This window comes from Hyperolius riggenbachi, chromosome 2, assembly GCF_040937935.1.
Source record: "Hyperolius riggenbachi isolate aHypRig1 chromosome 2, aHypRig1.pri, whole genome shotgun sequence".
NCBI lineage: Eukaryota > Metazoa > Chordata > Amphibia > Anura > Hyperoliidae > Hyperolius > Hyperolius riggenbachi.
The window spans coordinates 70,267,834-70,294,244 of NC_090647.1; the positions used below are offsets into that span (position 1 = coordinate 70,267,834).

Genomic DNA, 26,411 nt, shown 5'->3' on the forward strand with positions numbered 1-26,411 from the left:
CTACTCACTTTTTTTTGGCAGTTAGACTTAGCAATGGCTGTTCAGGAAATTATTTTTATGCAAATATGTGCAACTTGAAAATGGACCAATCAAATCCCACCCAGGTTTAAACTGATAGGTCCATTTTCAAGTTGCATATATTTGCATAAAAATTTATATAAATCTGCAGGAACTTAGAAATATTTGCATCTCATTGATCATCCCTCCTCATTATGATGAACATGAAGTCTAGAAGGGACTAGAGGGCTTTCTTCTGTGTATCGGTATATAGATCTGCACATCTAAAGGGATACAGAAAAGCCTTTTTTAAGGTCTCCTTCTGCACTCATGTTTTTTTTTTTTTTCTTGATGTACTGCCCGGCTGTCAATCAGATCAAATGGGGTGAGTAGCAGGACCAGGGGGCTCTTCAAATTTGTCCGTCTGCCTTGTCTATCAATTTTACCAAATCCAGATTGCTGGTTATCGGCAAGCCCTGGCAGGTTTAAAATACTTAACATTATACTAGTTTTACCGAAATCTCTAATCTTTCTGAATTGACATTTATTGTGGTATTTACCGCACAAGTCCATAACTTACTTCAATAGTCAGTAAGTTTACGTTTCAACGCAGTAATAGGTTTAGTGAATAGGCAATTGGCAAGAGGTTTGGTAAAAACAGCTGTTTGTCAGTTTGGTAAAATCAGTTTGGTTGTCCCCCTCTATCCTTCATAAAGCGGGTAACGCCTGCGGAACTAGTGGGTCCATTTGAAGGGACCCTCCGTCTCTCTGCCTCCTCACCGATGCCTGCATGCTTGACCACTTCTCTGGGCTAAGTATACCTTCTATGCACTTTTCTATGGGATGCTCCAATCACTTATTTCAGCATTCTCATTGCAGCTACTACTCCCACTATCATAGCACGTTGTTGTTCACTGTTGTAGTGAGGGCATTTTCAAATGATATTTACAATTTGCACTATGTTCTTAATTATGCATGAGGTCACAGATTTTTTCAATGTATTACTATTTATTGCATACTGAACCCAGGTTCCACTGCCTGGAGGCTCATGGCTGAGATAATTGGCTATTACTAATATATTGTGTGCAGTACAATATGATATTTGCATCGTGTGTGCATATAGATTACAGGCAGTGCGTTTTATGGGATGCTCTTTTCATTGTTTTTAATGCTGAATCATCATGAAGTGTATTCGTCTTATTTACATAGAATTTGTTACAATAAAAATGACGTGTTAATTATTTTTCAATACTACCCCTTGAGTGGTGCTGCTTTTTCTGGCTTCTTTTTATACAATGTGCATAAAATCAGCTGTTTTCCGCATGACTGAATGTCTACACTGCTCCTCCACAAGGTTTCCAGAAGTACCTCAATATCAATGAGCGCTGAGTTGCACTAATCTATCCACATAGGAGTTGGCAGTCAGAGTACACCGAAGAAGTGCTACAAGTCAGCTAGACTGGAATGCACCAATTAGTTATAAACTGTACATTTTCCATTCCTTCACAGCTCTGCAAACATGCATTTGGTTATATCAGTTCTCTCATTTTGGACACACGCTTTGTGCATGTGCCCCGAGACATGGAGAGAGGGCAGGAATGGCAGCCTGATCAGTTTGGACAATCCGATGATCTCCATTCAGGTCACGGACGGAATGAGTTGCTGGAGAAGATATTTAATTTAGTAAGAACTATGCACAGGCCACATGACACGTTCCAGTGACTGAGGGCTAATGCATGACAACGCAGACATCTGTACTTAGTAATGATTTCACGCATTTGGCATCAGTCAGAAACCATTAGCCAAAGTCAGGCCTGATCATAAGCAATGACTGTACTGCTGCCGAAGGATAGGACTATTCAGCTTTCAGGATGCTTTATGGATGCATGCTATGTGTGAGGGAAGGGTTTTAAAGGTGGTTTCTACTTCATGAATAAAAGAAAATAAAAAGGGAAGAGAGTGAGTGTGAGGCCCAATTCACATCTAAAAAGGCAAAACGTTTCGCGCAAGTGATTTTACTGTGATTAGCGGGGTAAAAATCACTGGACACTTCCTCGATTCCAGAGCAATCGCTGTCAGCGCTTTATAAGCACTGTACCGCGATCGCTCCGGAATCCTCCAGAAAATGCTGCAGGTAACACGTTTGCGATTGGCGCTAATCGTAAAATGCCCGTGATCGGCGCCAATTGCTGCAGTGAGAATACTGCCATAGGATAACAAAGCACTAGCGCTTTAAGAAGTGCTAGCGCTTTAGCGATTAGCGGGAATCGCCCACTAATCACATAAGTGTGAATGGGTGGGTGTGTATTTTGGTGTGTGTGTGTGTGTGTGTATTTTGAGGTGTGTCTGTGTGTGTACTTTGAGGTGTGTCTGTCTGTATATTTTGAGGTGTGTCTGTCTGTATATTTTGAGGTGTGTGTGTGTCTGTATATTTTGAAGTGTGTGTGTGTGTAGTGTGTGTGTGTGTGTGTGTGTGTGTGTGTGTGTGTGTGTGTGTGTGTGTGTGTGTGTGTGTGTGTGTGTGTGTGTGTGTGTGTGTGTGTGTGTGTGTGTGTGTGTGTGTGTGTGTGTGTGTGTGTGTGTGTGTGTGTGTGTGTGTATTTCAGTGTGTGTATTTCAGTGTGTGTGTGAATTTCAGTGTGTGTGTGAATTTCAGTGTGTGTGTGAATTTCAGTGTGTGTGTGTGAATTTCAGTGTGTGTGTGAATTTCAGTGTGTGTGTGAATTTCAGTGTGTGTGTGAATTTCAGTGTGTGTGTGAATTTCAGTGTGTGTGTGTCTTATTTTTCCGAAAATCAGGTGAATGTTTATGGTGAACCAGGGCAGAAGACAGCAGCACAGAGCCAGGGGTGCAGAGAGCAGCGCCGAGAGGCTAAAGAGGTATGTAATTTACAAGGGAGCATGCCTTTGTGTCTCATTTGTGCCCCCCCCCCTCCCCCCCCAAAAAAAATCCATCTCGGGTAAACTTTGAAGGGACCCAATTACCTTCATATCAAGATATACAAAATGCAACTTCCCTGAAGAGAGTTTCATAACAGAATGTGCAGGGGTTGGGGCAATCTGCATTTCTCACCTATCGGGGGCTGCTCTTTTGCCCCCCACATGCATATGGGATTTGCCATCTTGCTCAGGGACTCCAAGAGAAGAGACCCAGCACCGTCGCATCTAGATGGTTGGGTGCTGCCTGTAACCACTTGTCCACTATCTTCCTCAGGGAGAACCACAGCTGCACCATTTTGAAACTTCCGCCGGTGTTGTATGCTCCGGACTGCGACAATGCATGCCAGGAGATTTAGTCCGTCAATGTGAGGATATTTCCCGTCCAGAAGATATATTCACATTGGCTGACTACATCTCCTGGTATGCATTGCTGTGGTCGAAGACGTGGGACAACGCCAGGAGCTTGAATCTGCAGCTCCCTGGGCCAGTTTTCATGCTGAACATCTTTCGTTCTCAAAGAAAAGTACTTTGTACTCTTCTGAGACATGCAGAGACCAGCACTGGCTTTCATGTCACATTTGACATAAAACACAGGCTTACCTCTTCTAATGGATATTTCCAATGCAGCTAAAACTTACACAAAGTAAAGCAGAGCTTTTGTCTCAGAATTTTAACATGAAGTAGGAAATGTTTACACATTATTCGACTGGATTTGCTGCATGCTTGTTTCAGGCTGGTGATTCAGACACTACTTGATGCATGAAAGATCAGCAGGACAGCCAGGCAACTGGTAAAGTTAAAAAGGAAATAAATATGGAAGCCTCCATTATCTCTCTCACTTCAGTTGTCCTTTAAAGTGGATCCGAGGTGAACTTTTAATCATTGCATAATTGTGTTCATTTCCTATTGTTTATAGGGCATTCCTCAAGGCAAATACTTTTTTGTTTTAATACTCTAATTCCCTATAAACTAAACAAGCCACGCCCACAGGTTTTCAGAGAGCCTTGGCATTTTCAGACAGTAGCAAGGGCTCATGGTAGCTCAGTCTGGGCAGGAGGAGGGGGGGGGGGGGTATTACTAGCCAAAGATTTCAGAGGCAGAGGGGAGGAGGAGGGAGGATCAGGTTTTTTTCACAGGCTAAGTGCTCAAGATGCAGATAAGCCTGCCTCTGTGTAATGTTTACAAACAACATGGCTGCTGTCATTGTATCACAGGAAGAAATAATCATATTCTATTAAAGCGGTTTGCAGCTAGATTTGCTGTTTAATCTATCTAAACTTTAGATAAGATATATAGACAAGGTACTTGTTATAGTTAGTTTTTCATCTCGGATCCGCTTTAAGTAGATTTTAGTTTTTAGAGGCTGCAGTGTCCATCGACGATACAATCAAAACAAAAGCATTAGAAGGTAGTAGGAAATCTTACACTGAATTATAAAATGGATGGGGAGGAGCTTTGCAAAAGAGTAGTTAGTTTAGCACAGGAAGGGGTGGGATTATGTCAAAGTCAGAAAGTCAAGAGCTACTTGTGTAAAGACCCTGACCTGCAAAAACCTTCAGGGGTAGCCAAGATGAACTGAAATGAATCCAAATTTACAAAAGGCTCCACAAGTTGTGGCAGTCAAGAAGCACTTTCGTTTTGTCACATTGTGTGATGAGGTTCAATTCCATAACTCTCCTTATTTACAAGAGGGCAAAGTATTGCACAAAAGAAAGAAGCCTAGCTCTAGTTTCCCTCTAAGCTTTCAATACCCAAGTTACAATGCTCTGTTATATGCCATGCTCTGGAAAAATCAGTATTGCCTGCAACATTCAGTAATGATGCTTGATTTCAGTGGTGGTCCCGATCCACACTTAAAACACTGTTCTAGGGAATCTTAACCACTTCACCACTGAGGGGTTTTATCCCTTAAACACCAGAGCAATTTTTACCTTTCAGCGCTCCTTCCATTCATTCGTCTATAACTTTATTATTACTTATCGCAATGAAATGAACTATATCTTGTTTTTTTCGCCACCAATTAGGCTTTCTTTAGGTAGAACATTATGCCAAGAATTATTTTATTCTAAATGTGTTTTAATGGGAAAATAGGAAAAAAAACGTTTAAATTATGTCCCTATCACAATCTTTGGCGCCAATATTTTATTTGGAAATAAAGGTGCAGTTTTTTCAGTTTTGCATCCATCCCTAATTACAAGCCCGTAGTTTATAAAGTAACAGTGTTATACCCTCTTGACAAATATTTAAAAAGTTCAGTCCCTAAGGTAACTATTTATGTTTTTTTTTTATTGTTTTTTTTTTTTTTATTACAAAAAAAAAAAAAAATTGGGGAGTGTGGGAGGTAATGAGTTAATTTATTGTGTAAAGCTAATGTATTTGTATATGTAAAATGCTTTAGGGTGTAGTTTTACTATTTGGCCACAAGATGAGTTTGTGTTCATGCGACCTGTAAGCGTCCGGAAGGACGCTTACAGGAAGCACTACGAGGCTGGGAAAACCACAATGATCGCGCTGTTTCTCATAGAAGCAGCAGATCATTGCGAGGGCTTAGATCAATGAACGGGAATGGATTTTCAAGTTCATTGATCTCCGGGCGAGCGGGCGGCGGCGTGCATGAGCGGCGGGAGCGCGCGCACGAGCGAGAGCGGGAGCGCAGACAGTGGCGGTAGCGTGGGAGGTACGGATTTCTCCGTCCCTTGGTTTTTTTTTAGGGGGGAAAAAGGGACGGAGAAATTCGTACCGCGGGGGTAAAGTGGTTAAGTAACGGAAATGGAGGTTGTCATATTTATTTACAATATCAGTTGCTTGGCTGTCCTGCTGAGCTTTCTGGCATCAATAGTATCTGAATCACACACCTGAAATGAGCATGTAGCTTATCCAGTCAGACTTCAGTCAGAAACATCGGATCTGCATGCTTGTTCAGGGTCTATGGTTAACTGTATTAGAGGTAGAGGATCAGCAGGACATTCGAGCAATATGCTTTGTTTGAAAGGAAATAAATATGGCAGCCTCCATGTTCCTCTGACTTCAAGTGTCTTTTAAAGTGGTCTGAAACTCCGACATAACATTCAATAAAAATGTGGTTTCCTACTTTTTATTACTCATACAGTTATCATATTTGCTTTTGTGCATAAGTAATACTGTCTGTTTACAAATTACAAAACACAAAAAGTGTAGTTTTTCTTGCCCTGAAAGCTGGCATTGCATTTTATTATTTTTCTATTATAACTGCTTTTTATTATTTATTAACCCTCCTGGCGGTTTGCAAAAATCCGCCAGGGGGCAGCAAATGCGTTTTTTTAATTTTTTTTTTTTTTTTGTCATGTAGCGAGACAAAGTCTCGCTACATGATAGCTGCTGCTCAGCGGCATCCCCCCAGCCCCTCCGATCGCCTCCGGCGAACGGAGATCAGGAGATCCCGCTCAAAGAACGGGATCTCCTGGAGGGCTTCCCCCGTCGCCATGGCGACGGGGCGGGATGACGTCATCGACGTCGTGACGTCAAGGGGGACTCCGATCCACCCCACAGCGCTGCCTGGCACTGATTGGCAGCGCACGGGGTCGGGGGGGGGGGGGGGGCGGCGCGACGGATCGGCGGCGATCGGGCACTGCACGCAGCTAGCAAAGTGCTAGCTGCGTGCAGCAAAAAAAAAATTATGCAAATCGGCCCAGCGGGGCCTCCCGGCGGCATAGCCCGTGCTCAGCACGGGCTTACCGCCAGGGAGGTTAAAACCTTCTAATAAGCTATTCTGAGCTCTGTGTGTGCCTGAAGCAGAGACAGTTTCTCAGTTTGTTTACATTCCAGTCTTGATACATTTGTGTTTAACAAGTAAAAAATATACTGTTAGCTCCAGTTTGGATGCAGATTTGAAGCTGAATAGCAGGAGAAAATGCTTTGTTTAACCATTTCAGTGCTGTTCTGATTTTTTCTGGGATAGTAGCTTTCAAGCTGTGAGAAATATCTTAGAGCAAAGTAGAAATGCTGACTTTCAGACCACTTTAAGGAGAACTGCATTAAAATAAAAAAATACAAAAATACAAAAGCATAACACTTGTGTAAAAAAAGCTCTTTGTTTGGGATTACTGATGAATAGATTAAAAAAAACAAAAAAACAATTTGCTTTGTCTCCATTTTTTTCTAAACGTGAATTGTATAAAATCAAAATAATAGGCAAGATGCCCTTCAGAATTCAAAGTATGAGGTTATAAAGCAGATTGGCTGATTAAAGGGAAGATTAAAGGGAACCTTAACTATAAAAAATAAATAAATAAATAAAAAAATACATGAGTTTTACTTACCTGGGGCATCTACCAGCCCCCTGCAGCCATCCTGTGCCCTCGCAGTCACTCATGGCTCCTCTGGTCCCCCGCTGCCAGCTAGTTTCGTTTCTGCCGACTGGGAGTCGGCCGGCCGCTATGCGTATGTTTTTACGCATTCCTGCTGGTGCAGGAAGCTATTGCGGACATCACCAAGTACATTTTTACGCGTTACGGGTGTAATGCGTAAAATTTTAGGCATTACACCTGTAACGCGTAAAATGTACTTGATGTCTACAATAGCTTCCAGCACCAGCAGGAATGCGTAAAAATGTATGCGTGGCTGCCAGCCGACTCCCAGTCGGCAAAAACGAAACTAGCTGGCAGCGGGGGACCAGAGGAGCCATGAGTGACTGCGAGGGCACAGGATGGCTGCAGGGGGCTGGTAGATGCCCCAGGTAAGTAAAACTCATGTTTTTTTTTTTTTTTTTTTTTTTAGAGTTAAGGTTCCCTTTAAGTGAAAAAAAAATGTATGGTATAATGAATTGTATGTGTCTTCCCAGCATAAGAAATAGAACATTAGCAGCACAGAAATGAGTCTCATGTTTCCAGTACAGGAAGAGTTAAGAAACTTCACTTGTTATCTATGCAAAAGTGCTTCTCTGAGCACCCCGACTAATTATGTCAGAGAGCAGTGCTATTTTCTGAAGCATTTGTACATCAAACAATGAAATGCAATTTCAGATAAGAATGTACTGCAGAGAAGTTTAAAGGACCATTATTTCTGCTGTTTCATAGTTTAAAATGCACAGTGTAGTTTGTAAACAGCAAATATTAGAGCATGATGTAATGTTATAAAAAATGCTATATAACTGAAAATAAAAATCCCCTGTGAATGCCCTGTATAGATGAAGAGTGGCCTGATCCGCTACCTACTTCCAGAATGGCAGAGCAGTCTACTGTGTGGAGAAATGGGGGTGGGGACTCAGGGCTGTTAGACTTGGTTTACACATAAAAAGGTGTCCTGTCAGTTTTTGACAGTTGGCATCAGTTTGTGTTTCTAGGGATGCATTCACGCATTAATTTGTACATTTATGGTCCAGTCCTTTCCTAAGTACATTTTTATGGCTGGGTTCACGCATAAAAGGTTTACAGTTCCAGTCCAGTCACGTAAAATTGACAGAAAACTGATGCAAAACTGACAGGACTGGACTGTACATGTACAGACATATAGTATGTGTAAACCAAGCTTCTTTTACACTGCAAATTGCATTTCCAATTTGCACTCACGATTTTCACTGGAAGCTAGCAACACGAGAACTAAAAAAATTTAAATAAAAATGCAGCATCCAGGACCAAAAATCGGAATCACATCAAAATCAGAATTTCATGTAGAGTAAAAGAGCCAATGATCTCTTGTATTATCACAAAGTATAGTGACGAGCATCAGCATTACCTTTGAAGCCATCCTCATAAAGAGTTTATTCTGGTCTTCGGCTGTCCCCATTTTCTCTCTCTTCACCAGATCATGGAGAGACTGATTGTCGTCATCATGGAAATAGCGAACTCGCTCTTTATCAACATGCGTCTCCAGCTGCAACACAGAGGAAATACATCCTGAGTCACACAGCCTCGAGTATCCATAAGCGCTCTCCACATCCTGGATCACCCTCCTCTGACGCAGCCATTTACCATCATCACAGGGCTGTAGGTTAGCCTGACCCGGCCGGAATTTCTCCAGCTGCTAACAGATTATTTCATTGTGGCTGATCTCAACATGTTAATGCCAGTTCAGGACAGTTACTGGCTGCAATAGAGAGCTCTGGAAGCAGAACTCTGTGCTGCTAAAGATGTAACTGGATTTTCTAATAACACATTGCAAGTTAAAGGGAATCTGAACTGAGTAAAATTAAAATAAACACATGATGTACCTGCACATGAATATTACATACTTAACGTATTTTTTGGACTATAAGGCTCCCATGGTCCAGACAGAGGCTTCTTTTACATTGTTCTCCCCTCAATTATTGTGTCCTCCTGTCCCCCCTTCTGGGCTCCCCCCGTCCCCCATTGTGGCTTCCTCCTTTTGTACTTTGTGTCCTACTCCTGTCCCCCTCCTTGACGTCCAAGATTTTTGTATAGATCACTGCCAGGGAGGATAATAATAAAGGAGACTTTTTAATTTATCCAAGAGTACTTACTGAAATTTTAGTTTTGGGAGCATAATCCCACTTCAACTTGTAAATGACCACCTCACGCCAACGGGTGTGATCGCGGCGGCCTCGGAACCGCCTAACGCCAAATGGTGTCAAGTCCTGGGGCGGGGATTTGCAGGAGATCACGCACGCCAATGCACGCGCATCTCCTCTTGAATGACGGAGTTCAACTCCGTCATCAGTCTCGCCGCTAGGAGACTGTTAGTTGCCGTCTATTTACACTGTACAGCGATGCAATCTCTGGCAGCACTGTACTGGGGACAGCCGTATGAGATGGCTGCCCCATGGGGGAGACAACAGCGATCCGCTGTCATAGGCTGGCGGCGGGGAGGGAGGGAGGGGGGATTTTAAAAATGACAATAAATTAGCAATATTTATTTCTTTTAAAAAAAATATATATATATTCTCTATAATAAAACCCGTGTCCCTGCGTCACGCTGTCCTTGTGTAGCAATGTCCGTGCTTTACGCTACTGCGCATGTGCGCAGCACGGACCCAACCTCACAGAGACGGGACGGGGCGGCGGAATGTGTGCGCAGCGGCGGGTGGCGAGCGTGTGCGGCGAAAAACATAGGCATAGAGCCCGTTTTTAAACGGGCTTAGGTCCGCTAGTATATACATATTTATTTAAAAAAGAAAAAAAAAAAAAACAACATCCTGGCAGCAATTCTGGCCCACCAACAGAAAACTCTGTTGGGCAGAAAAGGAGGGGGGGGGGGGGGGGGGGGAGAATCATCACTTGTGTGCTAAGTTGTACGGCCCTGCAGCGAGCCCTTAAAGCTGCAGTGGCCTATTTAGTAAAAAAATAGCCTGGTCACTAGGTGGTGTAAGCCTATGGTCCTCAAAGAGGAAATAAATCAATACACTGCAGAGTGAGAAATTAAAAAAAATAGGAGAGAGATCAAGAAATGATTGCTATTCTCCATGTAATTTGTTCATATTGTTTGATCCACAATCAGCCTGCATGCAATCATCTTTACTGCTGGCAGACATGAAAAACAATAGACAGCCCCAACTGCCATTATCTATATCCACGCCCACTAACACTGCGATAGGCTAAAAGGTTGGTTTTCTTTACAGATATACATATGCACAGATGGAGATACTGGTTGCTTGGCAGTTGGAAACAACTGTTATTTCCCACAATGCAACAAGGCTCACAGACAGGAAACCATCAGGACCTAGGTCATGACATCACACTGTGGGAGGGGTTTCACCACATCAGCCATACAGACCCCCCTGATGATCTATTTGAGAAAAAGTAAACATTTCCTGTGGGAAAGGGGGTATCAGCTACTGATTAGGATGACATTCAATGCTTGGTTACAGTTTCTCTTTAAACTGGATTTGAAGCTGCAGAAACCGTATTTTAAACAATCAGGTAACGGTTTGAAGTAAGCATGGTAGAGGATACTGGGCAGATCTGAGCCTGCAGTTAAAGGGAACCTGAAGCAAGTAAAATTATTTAAAATAAACAAACAACGAAGCTGCAAATGAATATTACATACTTACCTCACCATCAGTTCCTCTCAGAAGCTCACCATTTTCTTCTTACAGTGATCCCTTCCAGTTCTGACAATATTTTGTCAGAACTGAAATATACCAGTTGCTGTCAGTTATATATCAGCAGCTGTCAGTTACAACTGAATGTGCAAGATAATGTCCATGTTTTCCTATGGCTCAAGTCGGTGATATTACAGTTTAACAGTGTGCTACCAGGAAGCTGTTAGGGGGTAATGGCCATTTTTAAAAAGGATGGAGAATTCCATTGATCACAGTGGACAAATGGGATGCAGGAGAAGAGAAAGAGATTGAGGAGTAGACGACACATGAGGTAAGTATGACCTGTGTATGGTTATTTTGACTTTTTATTTTCAGTACAGGTTCTCTTTAAGTTTCAGTTCCATGCTAATAATGCAGCTGAAGTGTACCGACCCTCCGTAACAAAGTCTATCCACCAGCAAAGGAAATATATTGTGCTATTGTTGCTTTAATAAATAATATCGGTAGCTTAGCAGGCAGCCTCCCTGTAATGATACAGTGCGTCACTGGCAGAATTATCTCCTAAATATTGCATGCATCACAACCTCTACATTCCAGTCAAGTTGATGCGCATATTTCCCAGGAGAGGAAGCTGAAATGAAAATGCCCTCAAAGAAAATGAGCATTATTTTGAGCCCATTCATATTAATATGGCGCATGGAAGGGGAAGTTAATTTAGATTCTTTTTTTTCTCTCCTCCTCCCGCAGCTCATGTTTAGCGGCCTGTGTGTGCTTTATGGGCTGTGGGACTGACACGGGCAGGCTGCTGCCGCTACAGTGATGCATTAGGTGTGGAGAGCCACTGTGGCATGGAACATAAAACATACAGCAGGAAGAGGAGACGCCGCCTGATTCATCACAGCGATGCTCTGTTCCAGCCTGCAGGGAAGAGTCGGAGACATTCAAGGCAAAACACATGCCATATTTTATACAGGAACAGAGAGCTGCTTTAAAGAGGAACTCCAGTGAAAATTATGTAATAAAAAAAGTGCTTCATTTTTACAAGAATTATGTATAAATGATTTAGTCAGTGTTTGCCCACTGTAAATTCTTTACTCTCCCTGATTTACCTTCTGACATTTATCACATGGTGACATTTTTACTGCTGGAAGGTGATGTAAGTGGAAGTACCTGCTTATTGCTTTTTTTGACAGTTGGAAACAGCTGTAAACAGCTATTTCCCACAATGCAATGAGGTTCACAGACAGGAAACTGCCAGGAAAATGGTCCTCACAGTCTCCTGTGGGAAGGGCTTTGCCACAATATCAGGCATACAGAGCCCCCTGATCTGTTTGTGAAAAGTAACAGATTTCTCATGTAAAATGGGGTATCAGCTACTGATTGGGAGGAAGTTCAATTTTTGGTCACGGTTTCTCTTTAAGTAGAACTCTAGACAAACATTCTAAACACATCTATACGTGTCTATACAGAAGTGTAGACAAGGTACAAAAGAGCCGGTCATGCCATGTCTTAAAGAGACACTAAAGCAAAAAAAAAAAAAAATTATGATATAATGATTTGTACAGAAGGATGAGAAAGTTTGGGTAACCTTTGTATCTTGTATTTTTCCTGTATAAATCGTGGGTTGTTGTGATAAAAAAAAGTCAGTTAAATATATCATATAGGAGACACACACACAGTGATATTTGATAAGTGAAATGAAGTTTATTGGATTTACAGAAAGTGCGCAATAATTGTTTACACAAAATTAGGCAGGTGCATAAATTTGGGCACCACAAAAAAAAATGAAATCAATATTTAGTAGATCCTCCTTTTGCGGAAATTACAGCCTCTAAACGCTTCCTGTAGGTTCTAATAAGAGTCTGGATTCTGGTTGAAGGTATTTTGGACCATTCCTCTTTACAAAACAGATTTAGTTCATTTTGGTTTGATGGCTTCTGAGCATGGACAGCTCTCTAACACACACCACAGACTTTCAATTATATTCAGGTCTGGGGACTGAGATGGCCATTCCAGAGCGTTGTACTTGCTCCTCTGCATGAATGCCTTAGTGGATTTTGAACAGTGTTTAGCGTCGTCTTGTTGAAACATTCAGCCCCGGCGCAGCTTCAGCTCTGTCACCGATTCCTGGACATTGGTCTCCCGAATCTGCTGATACTGAGTGGAATCCATGCATCCCTCAACTTTGACAAGATTCCCAGTCCCTGCACCGGCCACACAACCCCACAGCATGATGGAACCACCACCATATTTTACTGTAGGTAGGTGTTTTTCTTGGAATGCTGTGTTCTTTTTCCTACATGCATAACGCCCCTTGTTATGCCCAAATAACTCAATTTTAGTTTAATCAGTCCACAGCACTTTATTCCAAAATGAAGCTTGCTTGTCCAAATGTGCTTTAGCATACCTCAAGCGGCTCTGTTTGTGCTGTGGGCGGAGAAAAGGCTTCCTCTGTATCACTCTCGCATACAGCATCTCCTTCTGTAAAGTGCGCCGAATGGTTCAACGATGCACAGTGACTTCATCTGCAGCAAGATGATGTTGTAGGTTTTTGGTGCGGTCTGTGGGTTGACTGACTGTTCTAACCATTCAATGCTTCTGTTTATCCGAGAATTTTCTTGGTATGCCACTTCGAGCCTTAACTTGAACTGAGCCTGTGGTCTCCATTTCCTCAAAATGTTCCTAACTGTGAAAACAGACAGCTGAAATCCCTCAGACAGCTTTCTGTATCCTTCCCCTAAACCATGATGGTGAACAATTTTTGACTTCAGGTCATTTGAGAGTTGTTTTGAGGGCCCCATGTTGCTACTCTTCAGAGAAAATTAAAAGAGAGAAACTTACAAATGACCCCCTTAAAGAGTAACTGTCAGGCTGCAGAAGCTAATTTAAACCTCTATTCTCCTGTGTTAAACAGTTTAGAAGGAAGCCCAAAAGCAATTAGTGAAGATAAAAATCTCAGTTACCTTTGATGTGTGCTTATCAGCAAGGCTGTTATTCTTAAGAAGACGCAAGCCGCATACCATACTGCAAAGCATTCTGGGGCTCTCCCCTCGGCTGCTAATGAGACGTTACAGCAGCTTGTAATCGCGTAGCACTGATAAATCTCGGGCAGAGTACACTGCAGGAGTCAGCTATTGTTCCTAGCCACATGGCTCATTAATATTCACTGCACACTGTGTTGTTCAAGTAGGAGCTTATCTGTGATCAGGAAGCAGGCAGGACATGACGACACATTTGACAGAAAAACATGGAGCCTGCCATGAGCTGTCAGGAGCATCTATCTCTGCATATACTATATACAAATTCTGTGAAATCCAAACGTGGACAGTGAAATGCATATGTAATGTAAGTACAGCCAATCTTTAGCTACTGATATATGTGTTTATTTTCTCTGAGACCTTATACCTAACAGCTCCTCTTTAAATACTCTAATAATTTGATTCACCTGTGTATGTAGGTCAGGGGTCACTGAGCTTACCAAGCCAATTTGAGTTCCAATAATTAGTTCTAAAGGTTTTGGATCAATAAAATGACACCAGTGCACAAATTTATGCACCTGCCTAATTTTGTTTAAACAATTATTGCGCACTTTCTGTAAATCCAATAAACTTAATTTCACTTCTCAAATATCACTGTGTGGGTCTCCTATAAGATAAATTTAACTGACATTTATTTTTGTCGTAACAGTCAACGATTTATACAGGAAAATCATGACAATTAACAAGGTTGCCCAAACTTTTGCATCCCACTGTATGTGTAGTACAGCTAAGAAATAAAGAAATAAAAAACATTAGGAGCAGAGACATGAGTAATATTGTTTCCAGTACAGGAAGAGTTAAGAAACTCCAGTTGTTATCTCTGCAAAAGAGCCATTGAACTCCACGACTTTCAAAGTCGCAGAGAGCTCTGTCTTCTGAAGCTCATCTCAACTGTCAGTTACTGTATTTTCTTTTTCTCTCCAGAGGACAGTTCAAATTTTCACTGACCTGCTCAGTAAATTTTCATTTAGAATGTTGAGTAGTGTGTAAACTGCAAATATTATAGAATGATGCAATGTTCTAAAACACTACATAACTGAAAATAAAAAATATGAGAATATTTCCTTTGCTACTACTTTCTTTGCCATTACTGTTCTAGTGATTATCCGTACTACACAACCAATTTATGATATCATTTTTATTTTTTTTTGCTTCAGTGTCTTTTTAATGATATAGGACAATTCATGCAGCGTTAAAAAGGAACTGTAACCCAGGATTGAACTTCATCCCAATCAGTAGCCGATACCTCCTTTCCCATGAGAGATCTTTACCTTTTCTCAAATAGATCATCAGGGAGGTCTGTATGGCTGATAGTGTGGTGAAACCCCTCCCTCAATGTGATGCAATATGACCATGGTCCTGACAGTTTCCGGTCTGTGAGCCGTGTTGCATTGTGGGAAATAACAGCTGTTACCAACTGCCATCTCCCTGTGTGCATGTTTTTATATATATAAAAAGAAAAACAACCTATTAGCCTATGGCATTCTTAGGGGGTGGGATTGTAGATGAAGTGCTGATTGTGGATCAAACAATATGATCTCTTTCTTGATCTTTATCCTACTTGTTAACTTCTTACTTTCTAATATATTGATTTATTTTTTTCCCCTGTTCGCTAAAGTTCCTTTTTAAAGGACAACCAAGGTGCCATGTTAAAATAGACATGTGTATGTATAGTGCCAAGCACCGGGTCGGACTGGATCAGACTATTGCATAACCCTTAGGGCCCTTTTACACTTAATCAGTTGCTCTCAGTTATAACGGAAAGAAAACTGATTTTCAAAGTAATGCCCATGTTTTCCTATGGCACCTTTCACACTTAACGCGTTTTAACTGAAATCTTCTTCCCAATGCACTGCTATGGAAAAACCGCATACCAACGCGCACTAACGCGTACCAACGCATACTAATGTATACTAACGCACTCCAACTGATTAAGTGTAAAAGGGCCCTTACTGATAATCAATTACCACCATAAAACAGTAAGTGGCTTCTGAGAGCAGGAATGAGATAAAAAGTGTCAATAATTCATAGATTTGAGCTCTGGCATACTTCAATGAATGTGTCATTGAGCAGAGACAATGAAACAGTGGGCGATCTGAAAAAAAAAAAAAGTCATTTTTAGGAGAAGGTGGATAGATACAAATGTTTTTCTCATCAGTTTATTTTCCCCTCGGATGTCCTGTAAGACAGAGCCTGGTATGCCAGGCTTTTTTTTTTTTTTTTTTTTTTTTTTACACACCGGGGGAAATCTTTAAAAAGTATTGGTACAGTCTCACACTTGGTTATGAGATTAAATGTAGATTATGCAACAATGCAGACAGTTTTTTGTACCACATCTCTACTTTTTGCCGGAAATAGATTGAAAGCACCCATGTGGCTGCGGTACCAATGCAGATTTACTTCAGTTGTACTCGGGATAGAAAATCTGTACGACATGAGCCCACAGGTTTACATATTGCCTCCTATAACACAGCATGCTCTCCACAAGAAGATAAAAGAACACACAATATACCGTTTGCCTCTTTCTCCTTCCTCCTCTTGGTTCTGCTGGTTCTCCTGATGAATTCACAGGCCATGCTCTTCCTGACTGATCCATTCTGACAAGCAGAACCTCTTGTTCCTCTCTGGAGCCCGATCCCTGCAGAAGAAATGGAGATTTACACTGAAGACTAAAATAACTCTAATGCAGTCATACTACGTCCCCACCAAAAGCTGTGGCGGCACACAGGGAGCCGCGTGTCAGCAAAACATCCATTTTACAGTAGATTTGTGTAAAGATTAAACTCAAACAGCTTCCAGAGAACTTTGAAAGGCTTTTAAACCTCATCTGAAGCACCCATTCTTGTACAGGGCCTTGCATGAAATAAATGACAACAATACAATACAGGTAGTTCCCGGTTAACGAACGAGATAGGGGACTGTAGGTTCGTTCTTTGTTCTTAAGTCGGAATATTGTGGCATCTCTGTTCCCTGTACCTCCTCTGTGCCCCCCTATGCCTCCAGTGTCCCCTTCTGTGTCACCTCTGCCTTCTGTACCTGTAAATACAAGTTTAAAAGCCATTTTTTTTTCAATTAATTTTCTCAAAAACTACAAGTTCATTTTGAAAAAAAATTCACTTGTTCCCATGGTAACAGAGAATCCATGCCGTTCGTATCGGCAGGTCGTTTGTAAGTCGGACTTTCTTAAAGAAACTCTGTAACAAAATTTTGAGCCTTATTTCTTCTGTCCTATAAGTTCCTATTACTGTTCTAATGTGGTCTGTCTTACTGCAGCCTTTCCTACTTGCACGGTCTCTGTAATAAATCTTATCTCCTTTCCTCTGTCGTGTCTGTCGGGCTGAGGCGGAATGTGTGGAATGTGCAGCACTGCTTGTCATTGGCAGAAGCTTTACACACCCCCTCTAAGCTCTGCATGAGTCACACAGTAAGCTAGTTCTCAGCCTATGATACTCTGGTTAGAAGACAGTATTTTGCTTGTAAACTAACCATCTAAAGAAGGAAGGAGCGCTCTAAGTGCGTTAACCAGGTAGGACTTTTATTGCGCATATAAAATGGATACTCACAAGAAGAAGAATTCAAAAGCGCTTGTATGCGGTAAAGCCACCCGCTGTACCCCACTGCGGCAAAGCTGCACGCGCTGTGGCAAGCAGCGGCGTGTCCGATGTGTCCGGGAGGCTTGTCTTGCAAGGCGGTAGGCGGGGCCTATGGACATGGTGCGTGGGACGTCATGACGCGTTTTGGCGCTCTGCGACTTCATCAGATCTGGCCTAATGGCAGAGGGGTACAGCGGGTGGCTTTACCGCAGACAAGCGCTTTTGAATTCTTCTTCTTGTGAGTATCCATTTTATATGCGCAATAAAAGTCCTACCTGGTTAACGCACTTAGAGCGCTCCTTCCTTCTTTAGATGGTTACTTTGCACATTCCCTAATTTGGAGCAGCACACTGTGTGGTTGCCTGATTTGGACAAGAAACACACTGGATTTGATTGGGTTGGTTGCCTAGAGCCTGAGCGCAAGGAATACCTTTTTGCCTATCGTTTTGCTTGTAAACACTGCCTAAAACTGTTAATTACAAGCCAGGATTGCAGCAGGGAGTGGCAGAAACAGCACAGAGGGCCACAGGAGAACATAAGGAATAGAATGGTATGCTTTTTATTGTAAGAATTTTAGAGTACAGATTCTCTTTAAGTCGGGGACTACCTGTATAATTTATGCAGTCCATTTAATTTCACAGAGAAAAATAGGCTAGGCTAGGTTCACAGTGGTCAGGTCCATGACATACGCATTATGAGTGTGAACTGCAATGGAGACTGACTTTAACCACTTAAAGGGGTTCTGTGGGTGTTTGGTAAGGATAAAAAACTCTAAATCTATCAGCCCCCTGTAGCAGTAATGTCCCACGCCGTCCTCCTCCGATCTGCGGTTCCCCGCTTTGTATTAAAGCGGATCGGAGATGAAAAACTATCTAGAACAAGTAACTTGTCTATATAGCTTATCTAAAGTTTAGATAGTTTACACAGCAAACCTAGCTGCAAACAGCTTCAACAGTACATGATTATTTATTCCTGTGATACAATGACAGCAGCCATGTTCTGCTTGTGATCATTACACACAAGCAAGCTGCTCTGCTCTCCAGCCCTCAGCCTGTGAAAACTTCACTCCCCTCTCCTCCTCCCCTCTGCCTCTGAAATCTCTGGCTAGTAACCTCCTCCTCCTCGTGCCCAGACTGAGCTCCCATAAGCCCTTGCTACTGTACCAATACTATAACAATTTTAGAGTGCCAAGGCACTCTGAAAAAGATGTGGGAGAGGCTTGTTTAATGTATAGGGAATTATGGTAATAAAACAAAACAAAAAAGTATTTGGCTTTTTTTGCAAGTATTTTCGCAATTATGCAATGAGTAAAATTTGATCTCGGATCCACTTTAAAGTCTATGCCCAGTCTCCATTGCAGTTCACACAAATGCTGCAGTGTTGAGGAACAGATTTAGGGTTCTGCACATTTACAGTGAAACATAAGAATAGGAATAGTCTGAACCAACTATTTGCATAAAGCACTTAAGCCGCAAAGCCGGACCTTTTCTTTCTGAAGTGCTTGTTAAATTATTCACAAGTGCAGAAAAACGTTTAACATTTATTACTAATGAATCTCGCTCCGTTTTTGCCCTTTAAACAAAATGATTAGGCTTCTGCACTTAGAGTCTTTTTTTCTTCTTCTTTTAAGTGTAAAAATATAGTACAAATGAGAAATTAAACATAATGAGAGGGGAAAAAGCACAACATGAAGAAAAAATGGCAAAGGTTTTAACTGAGCAGGAGGAGGCAAGCCATTCACAGAAGGGAACAGAGAGAACTGCCTCCTGCTCTAAACAGGTTAGTCACCTGTCAGTGGTGCTTGTCCTCTGCCTGTAACACTTGCACTAAAGCCCTGCACTGCTGGGACACCGGTACATGCTAAGATAGCCCCGTATGGCTCCCTTGGTCAAGTCTGGCATGTACCGTATATGAGGCTTTAGGCCAATATGGGTCAGTAACCGATTAACTTATCTGTAACTTTTTTTAAAATTTGGAAAGAAACCGGAGTGCCTGGAGGAAACCCACACAAACAGGGAGCACATACAAACTCCATACAGACAGAGCGGCTCCATTGCATGAGTGGCTTCATGCTTTGCACTGGCCCAGTGCAGTTGCGAGCAATCTTCGGCTGTGAGTAATCTTCGGCTTTATAAGGACACTTAAATCTCTGAAAAAATGAGTTTTACTTACCTGGGGCTTCCAGCAGCCCCCTGCAGCTGTATCGTGCCCACGCCGACTCCATCAGATGCTCCTGGCCCCGCCGGCAGCCACTTCCTGTTTCGGCGACAGGAGCCGACAGGCTGGGAGCGCGAGTGATTCTTCGTGTTCCCGGCCACAATAGCGCCCTCTATCCTGTTATAGTATATATCATATAGCAGCATAGAGGGCGCTATTGTGGCTGGGAACACGAAGAATCACTCGCGCTCCCAGCCTGTCGGCTCCTGTCACCGAAACAGGAAGTGGCTGCCGGCGGGGCCAGGAGCATCTGATGGAGTCGCCGTGGGCACGATACAGCTGCAGGGGGCTGCTGGAAGCCCTAGAGGAGTAAAACTTTTTTTTTAGAGACTTAAGTGTCCCTTTAAAGAGGACCTGAACTCAACTTCCTCTCTGCTCTAAAACATACGCAACTGCATAATAACCTTTAAAGCGGGACTGTCACCATGAAAATCAAATTTCAACAGCAACCGGTCTGAGTGTGTTAAGTGATAAAGATGCTAATCCTGCATTCAAAACTTTTTCTGCTGTTATGATTTAGCGTTATCACATACTTAAGGAGCACTGGCCCTTTAATAGACAGTGCCAAACAGTTGCATGCTGGGGGTTCTTTTTATCTATAATATATTCCTCCTCTTCCATTTATTTCCCTGCCTAGCTGCTTATCTGAAACCCGATCCCCTGCTCACTAGTGTTTACAAACAAGGCTGAGATGACTCAGCGATTGGAGGAAAAAAGAAAAAAAAAACTAAAGGGCAGAAATGACATCAGGATTTAGCCTCAGCTGTGGGCAAAAGACATGGTTCCCACCAGAAACAGAATTCTCTTCATTTACTATATAACATTCACTGAAATAAAAATGTATTTATCTACTTATATGTGTTTTTTCCCCCTGGCATAGTATGGCTAATCCTGCTGCTTTAAAGAAAAACATTTCTTTGTTACAGCTTGAACTGTTAATCTCTCATTCCTCCAATACAGGGGACTATACTTAAGTTTATGTGATTTTATGCCCCATGAATTGTAGGTATGCCACTGTCCCCAAGTATCCACGTTTATGCATAAGGTGGCCTAAACATTTGTCTTAGGGCTGTCAGAGCCTCTCCAGGTCTGACCACCCTTGTCTTACCTTTGGCTGGCCTTATCTATGAAACCGATGCTATCTGTAGCATGGCTATAGCCCAGCTAAATTCAAAACTGAACAACGCAAATTCTAATTGCAAGGAAGAACAGTGGATGCTGGGCTTTATTTCCCAGTGTTACAGCAAAAACCATGGTCCTAATTTACTAAACTTTTTTCTTTCATATGTTTTCTCATTTTATCCACAAAATCCCTTTTGTATAACCTGCGAGCAAAAAGTACTAAAAAGTAGGCAAATTACCTTACCTTGGAACAACTTAATTCATTTTATTTGGTTTGCAAAGCAAATAATTCCAGCATACATGCCATTTTCACTCTGTTAGTGACTGGCCAATCAAATGCACTTCCTGTTGATTTGATTGGCCCTTTTCCAAGCTAAAGGAATTTTGCATGCAAGCAGAAATGATCTACATCTTGCTGACCATATCTAGTGGGCCACTGTAAAAGGCTAGGTTTACATTTTAGGCCTGAAGCACAGCGGTGTATTCAGAGTATCCTGTGCTGTGCCCTATTGCAGCGTTTGGCAAGTGTATTCACACTACTCATTGTGCATCCGTCGCTGGGCTCCAGAACAAGCAGCGGTAAGCTCAGAGCCCCGGCAGAATAGGGCTATCATTGAATAGATTCATTAGAATCCTACGTAGCAAAACTGAGAATTTTCATTGGCCCACCACTGAACCAATGAGAATTCTTCTTAGTGCTATGGAGGATTTCATTGGTCTTTTGAAATCCAATGCTAGTCCTATGGTTCTGCTGTGACTCCAATACCACCACTTGTCCCCAAACCTGCAGTGGTCAACGCACGCCGAGGACCTAAGCGGTAAACAAAGACGGCAGGTGAGTTGATCCAGAACACAGGGTGGAACAGCTTGGTAGGCATTAAAAGTGGCTTGCACTGGTTAAAGAGGAACTGTCACAAAAATCTTAAAATTTAAATCACATACAAATAAGTAGTATGTTTCTTCCTGAGGAAAATGAGCCATAAATTACTTCTCTCCTATGTTGCTGGCATTTACAGTAAGTAGTAGAAATCTGACATTACTGACAGGTTTTGAGCTAGTCCATCTCTCCATAGGGGATTCTCAGCATGGCCTTTATTCTTTATAAAGACACTCCCTTAAAAAGATTTATACAAAGAAGCTGACCAGCCTCCCTGTTCACCGTACACTTTTTTAGCAGTTGGACGGAGCATGTGCCATTCACTAAGTGCATTTTGAAAATAAAAGAATCCCTGTGAACACCCCCATTGGGTGATGGGCTAGTCCAAAACCTGTCGGTTCTGTTAGATTTCTACCTACTGAAAGTGAGAGCAAAACAGGAGAAAAGTAATTTATGGCTAATTTTTCTCTGGAAGAAACATACTTCTTAATTGTATAAGTTTACATATATTTTCAATTTTAAGATTTTCACGACAGAGGTCCTTTAAGTAAGCATCTGCAGTGTATGCAGGCTCTGGAAAAAAAAATCGTGCCAGCTTGCATCGGAGAGTTTTTAAGGCTAGTGTGAACAAGAACTAAGACATCAGTTAAAGGTCTGAAGGGCTGAAATAAGTGTACAGCTTCAGGAAAGCAGAGCTATGTAGTGAGTTGTGGAGCCTTAAAAGTCCAGTTTCAAAGTTAATACTTATTTGCCTTTTTTCAAATTTTAGGTCTAGTTGGGCTTCAACGGCAGCCACAGGCACTTCATACAAGACACAAGAGCATCTGGGAGGAGATGAGGACAGAGCAGTGACAATAGATGCAGAGATTGCTAAATGACCCAGCGTAGAACAGAGAGTCTTGTTATGTTATCTAATAGCCTTCTCTCATCCCTGCTGATTTGCTGCACACTTCTCCCTCCGGATACTTAAACAAGAAACAATAGGCTATAAAGTTTCAAGACAATACCACAGTCACTTCTTTAGATCTGAACGGTTATCTAAAATAAAGCAATTAATTGTAACCAAGATAATCTGTATCTGTATCTGGATGGTGTAATGGTTAAGGGCTCTGCCTCTGACACAGGAGACCAGGGTTCGAATCTCGGCTCTGCCTGTTCAGTAAGCCGCCACCTATTCAGTAGGAGACCTTAGGCAAGTCTCCCCAACACTGCTACTGCCTATAGAGCACGTCCTAGTGGCTGCAGCTCTGGCGCTTTGAGTCCGCCAGGAGAAAAGCGCGATATAAGTGTTATTTGTCTTGTCTTGTGCAATGTGAATGCTAAAGAAGTCAAACAGATATAACTGAGACATGTACCAATTATTACAGAAGGTCCAGCAAAATGGTAAGCACCATAGACAAAACCCAAAACATAATAATACCAAAAATAAATGGTACTATTTTACAGTACATCCTATATACTAGCCAAAGTATGCATGGGATCTTTTATTATTATTTAGTATTTATATGGCGCTGACATCTTCCATAGCGCTAAATAGAGTATATTGTCTTGTCATTTAAAGGACCACTATCATGAAAAAAAGTAGGCAGTTAAAATCTGACATAACCAACATGTTTTGGACCAGGCAATCTCCTCATGGGGGATTCTCAGGGTTTTCTTTCTTTTCCACAGCATTTCCTGAACAGCAGTTGCAAAGTCTAACAGACAATATAGGCCTCGATTCATAAACAGCAGTGCGATAAAAAAATCTTGTCGGGAAAATACCGCACTCGGTATTTTCCCGGTCTGTGTGCTAATTCATAAAGATTTCCCCAGCTGCCCTTGGAGGTCGGTAAATTACCGCAGCCCATTGAGCGGTAGAGTAGAGCAGTGTCTCGATTCTCTCTTTGCCCTGCAGAAATGAATCACACAGACGGCTCTCTCTGGCTCTCTCCACTAATGACTCAGACAGATGAGTCACACAGTCTTTCCCTGCCTGCAGAAATGACTCACACAGGCGGCTCTCTCCACTGATGACTCAGACAGAACAGTCACACAGTCTTTCCCTGCCTGCTGAAATGATTCACACAGAGGGCTCTCTGGCTCTCTCCACAGATGAATCAAACAGACTTCGGCTCTCTGCACTTTTGCATTCATCAGAGCTGTCAGAGCTGTCGGTAACTTATCGCCTCACTAGAGGTGTCTGTAACTACCGCCAGACTTACCGCTTGTTGCAGGCTTTATGAATTGACATTTGCTGACAATTTACTGACATGTGTTGTCGGTAACTGCAGCCAAGTCGGTAATTTATCTCCCTGGTCGGTAATGTCAGCTTTTCATGCGGTAACAGCCTTTATGAATTGACATTTTGCTAAGTGGTCGGTAAAGTCTGCTGTTTTCAGCATTACCGCATGAGGTAATGCTTTATGAATCGAGGCCATAGTGTGCAAGTGAGTAGGGAGGTTGGCTTGTATTTTACTATTTTGGCAGTTAAACTGCTGTTCAGGAAATGCTGTTGAAAACAAAGAAAACCCTGAGAATGCCCCATGAGAAGATGGACTGGCCCAAAACCTGTTGGTTCTGTCAGATTTTAGCCGTCTACTTTTTTTTGCGATAGTGGACCTTTAACTCTCCTTCACAGGGGCTCACAATCTAATCCCAACCATGTCTATGTATGTATCGTTCTGAACGGGATTTCCTGCTTGATGGAGTGGGTAGGGGGATGCCGTTTGTCAGCGGCTATCATGTAGCGAGCCCTGGGCTCGCTACATGATTTAAAAAAAAATATTTTTAAAAATAAGTGCAGCGCTGCCCCCTTGCCGTCAGAATTGGAACGGCAAGGGGGTTAATCTTACCCATCAGTCGTCTTCTTTGCCGCGGTCACGTGATTAGAAACACTTCCTCCTTCTGGGTTTGAGGAGGAAGTGTTTGTAGTCACGTGACGCGCTTGGAACGCATCGTGGGAGGCGCCTTGGGACGGATCAAGGAAGACATCTGATGGGTAAGATTCGCCATCCCCCCCCCCCACACACACACAGGTGCTTTAATTACCTAGATGAAATCAGAATAAAGCCTATTCGGAGTTAATCCGGTGATCATTACTGGTGGGTGATAGTTTAATGTGGGTGGTGTCGTGGTGTGCGATTCTTTTGAGAATTGGGGGTTTGCTGGTTAAAAAAATAAATAAAAAAAATTCTTCAGCATTCCAATAAATAAAAAAAAAAATCAGTAATCCCTAAAAGTGAACCTCCAGACTAAAAATCTACTCAGCAGCACTGAAAAGGCTTGGTGTTTCTTTAACAGTTTCACAGCATTTTCTTACCCAAGCCTCATTTTTAGCTGCACAGCAGAAATCTGCCTGGACATTTTTCCCCTGAAGCTGTGCAATGCATGATGGTGATCGTGCTTTGCACAGATGGTGATGATGATCTCATTCTGCTGTTTTGGTGCTTTTTTTTTATTTTGAATGTGAGATTTGAAGCCTAGCGCGCACAGCTGGGAGGGGTGATCAGGACACAGGACAGTTGGAACTGTGTCTCATGCTCTCTGTCACCTCCTTTCAGCCAAAAAAATTATGAAAAAAGATGGCTGCCCTGTGAATTCACAAACATTTGCCTGTTCTTTTAAAACAGGGTGGGTAAGAGATTGTATTACCTATCTATTTTAATTAACATAATTAATGTAACTTAATGACACTGTTTGTTTAGGCTAAAGTTCCCCTTTAAAAGTTCTGAAGTGATGAACTGTAAAAATGAGTAGATTGCCCCTGTGCTGCTAACACAGCTCTGACTTATCAGGAATGAGCTCCACAAGGCTTTTTAACGTGCCCTGTAGTATCCTGGCACCAAGGAATTCGCAACAAATTAATGTCATGTATGTTCTGAGGTGGAGCCTCCATGGATAACCGATAACTACACTGAGAACTTGGGAAGTTGGAGGCAAAAGTAAACATGATCCATCAGAACAGTCCAATTACTTCCATTGCTTCATGGGTCCAATTGCGATGCTTGGAACAGAAAGGCTAGCCCTCACTCCACACCGTTGCAGAAGAACTAACCACTGCCAAAGGCCTACTATACTGGAGATCTGATCATGATCGTGTAGTAACCACAATATGGCCCTTGTCAACATTTCCTGCTTTTAACAAATCACCATCAAGAATTTTTCATAAAAAACAAACACACCTGTTCATTTGTCCATAATATAGTATCTTCCCCGCTGAGAGATTTAATTTTGTCGCTTACTGGTGTACATTGAGCAGTGAGAATATGACAAGGACGTCTTTCAAACTCCTATTTATGATAAGGTGCCCAAGGTGTTTTGTGTAGACATCTAGATAAGCAGTGAACCAACGACACAACCAGAGAGAGAAGGATTCTGGGAAGTCTTATTTACACTGGTTGCCATGGTTCCAAGCAAGCAAAGTTTGGATTTATTACCAGGAAACAAAAAGTTATAGCTAATCTCCAACTTATTATGTACCGTATATCCTTTTTTTCAATAAAAATGGAGTTACACTTTAGGAATAGGAGAGGTGTGCGATCCCCACAGGAGCCATGGTTTAGGTGAGAGATACTCCTGACACAGCCAATTATGCAAGGGGGACAGGGGGCGGACACACACGAAGGATGAGTGGATACCCAAGGAGAAGTGGACACGAGGGAGACAGAGGCAC

The 26,411-nt window shown here is 42.2% G+C and overlaps 1 protein-coding gene across 2 annotated transcripts in view; it reads right to left on the reverse strand.

The window, feature by feature from the left end:
* CWF19L2 (CWF19 like cell cycle control factor 2) overlaps nt 1-26,411 on the reverse strand; it is a 229,768-nt gene that overhangs the window by 96,600 nt on the left and 106,757 nt on the right. For both annotated transcript variants that reach the window (XR_011026053.1, XM_068266886.1), the window contains exons 11-12: nt 16,461-16,586; nt 8,648-8,785 (exon numbers count right to left, since the gene is read on the reverse strand). Coding sequence is in view for 1 of the 2 variants with exons in the window: in XM_068266886.1 (XP_068122987.1) it covers nt 8,648-8,785; nt 16,461-16,586 (264 nt within the window). In the remaining variant the exon portion in view is untranslated. The remainder of the gene's footprint in view (nt 1-8,647; nt 8,786-16,460; nt 16,587-26,411) is intronic.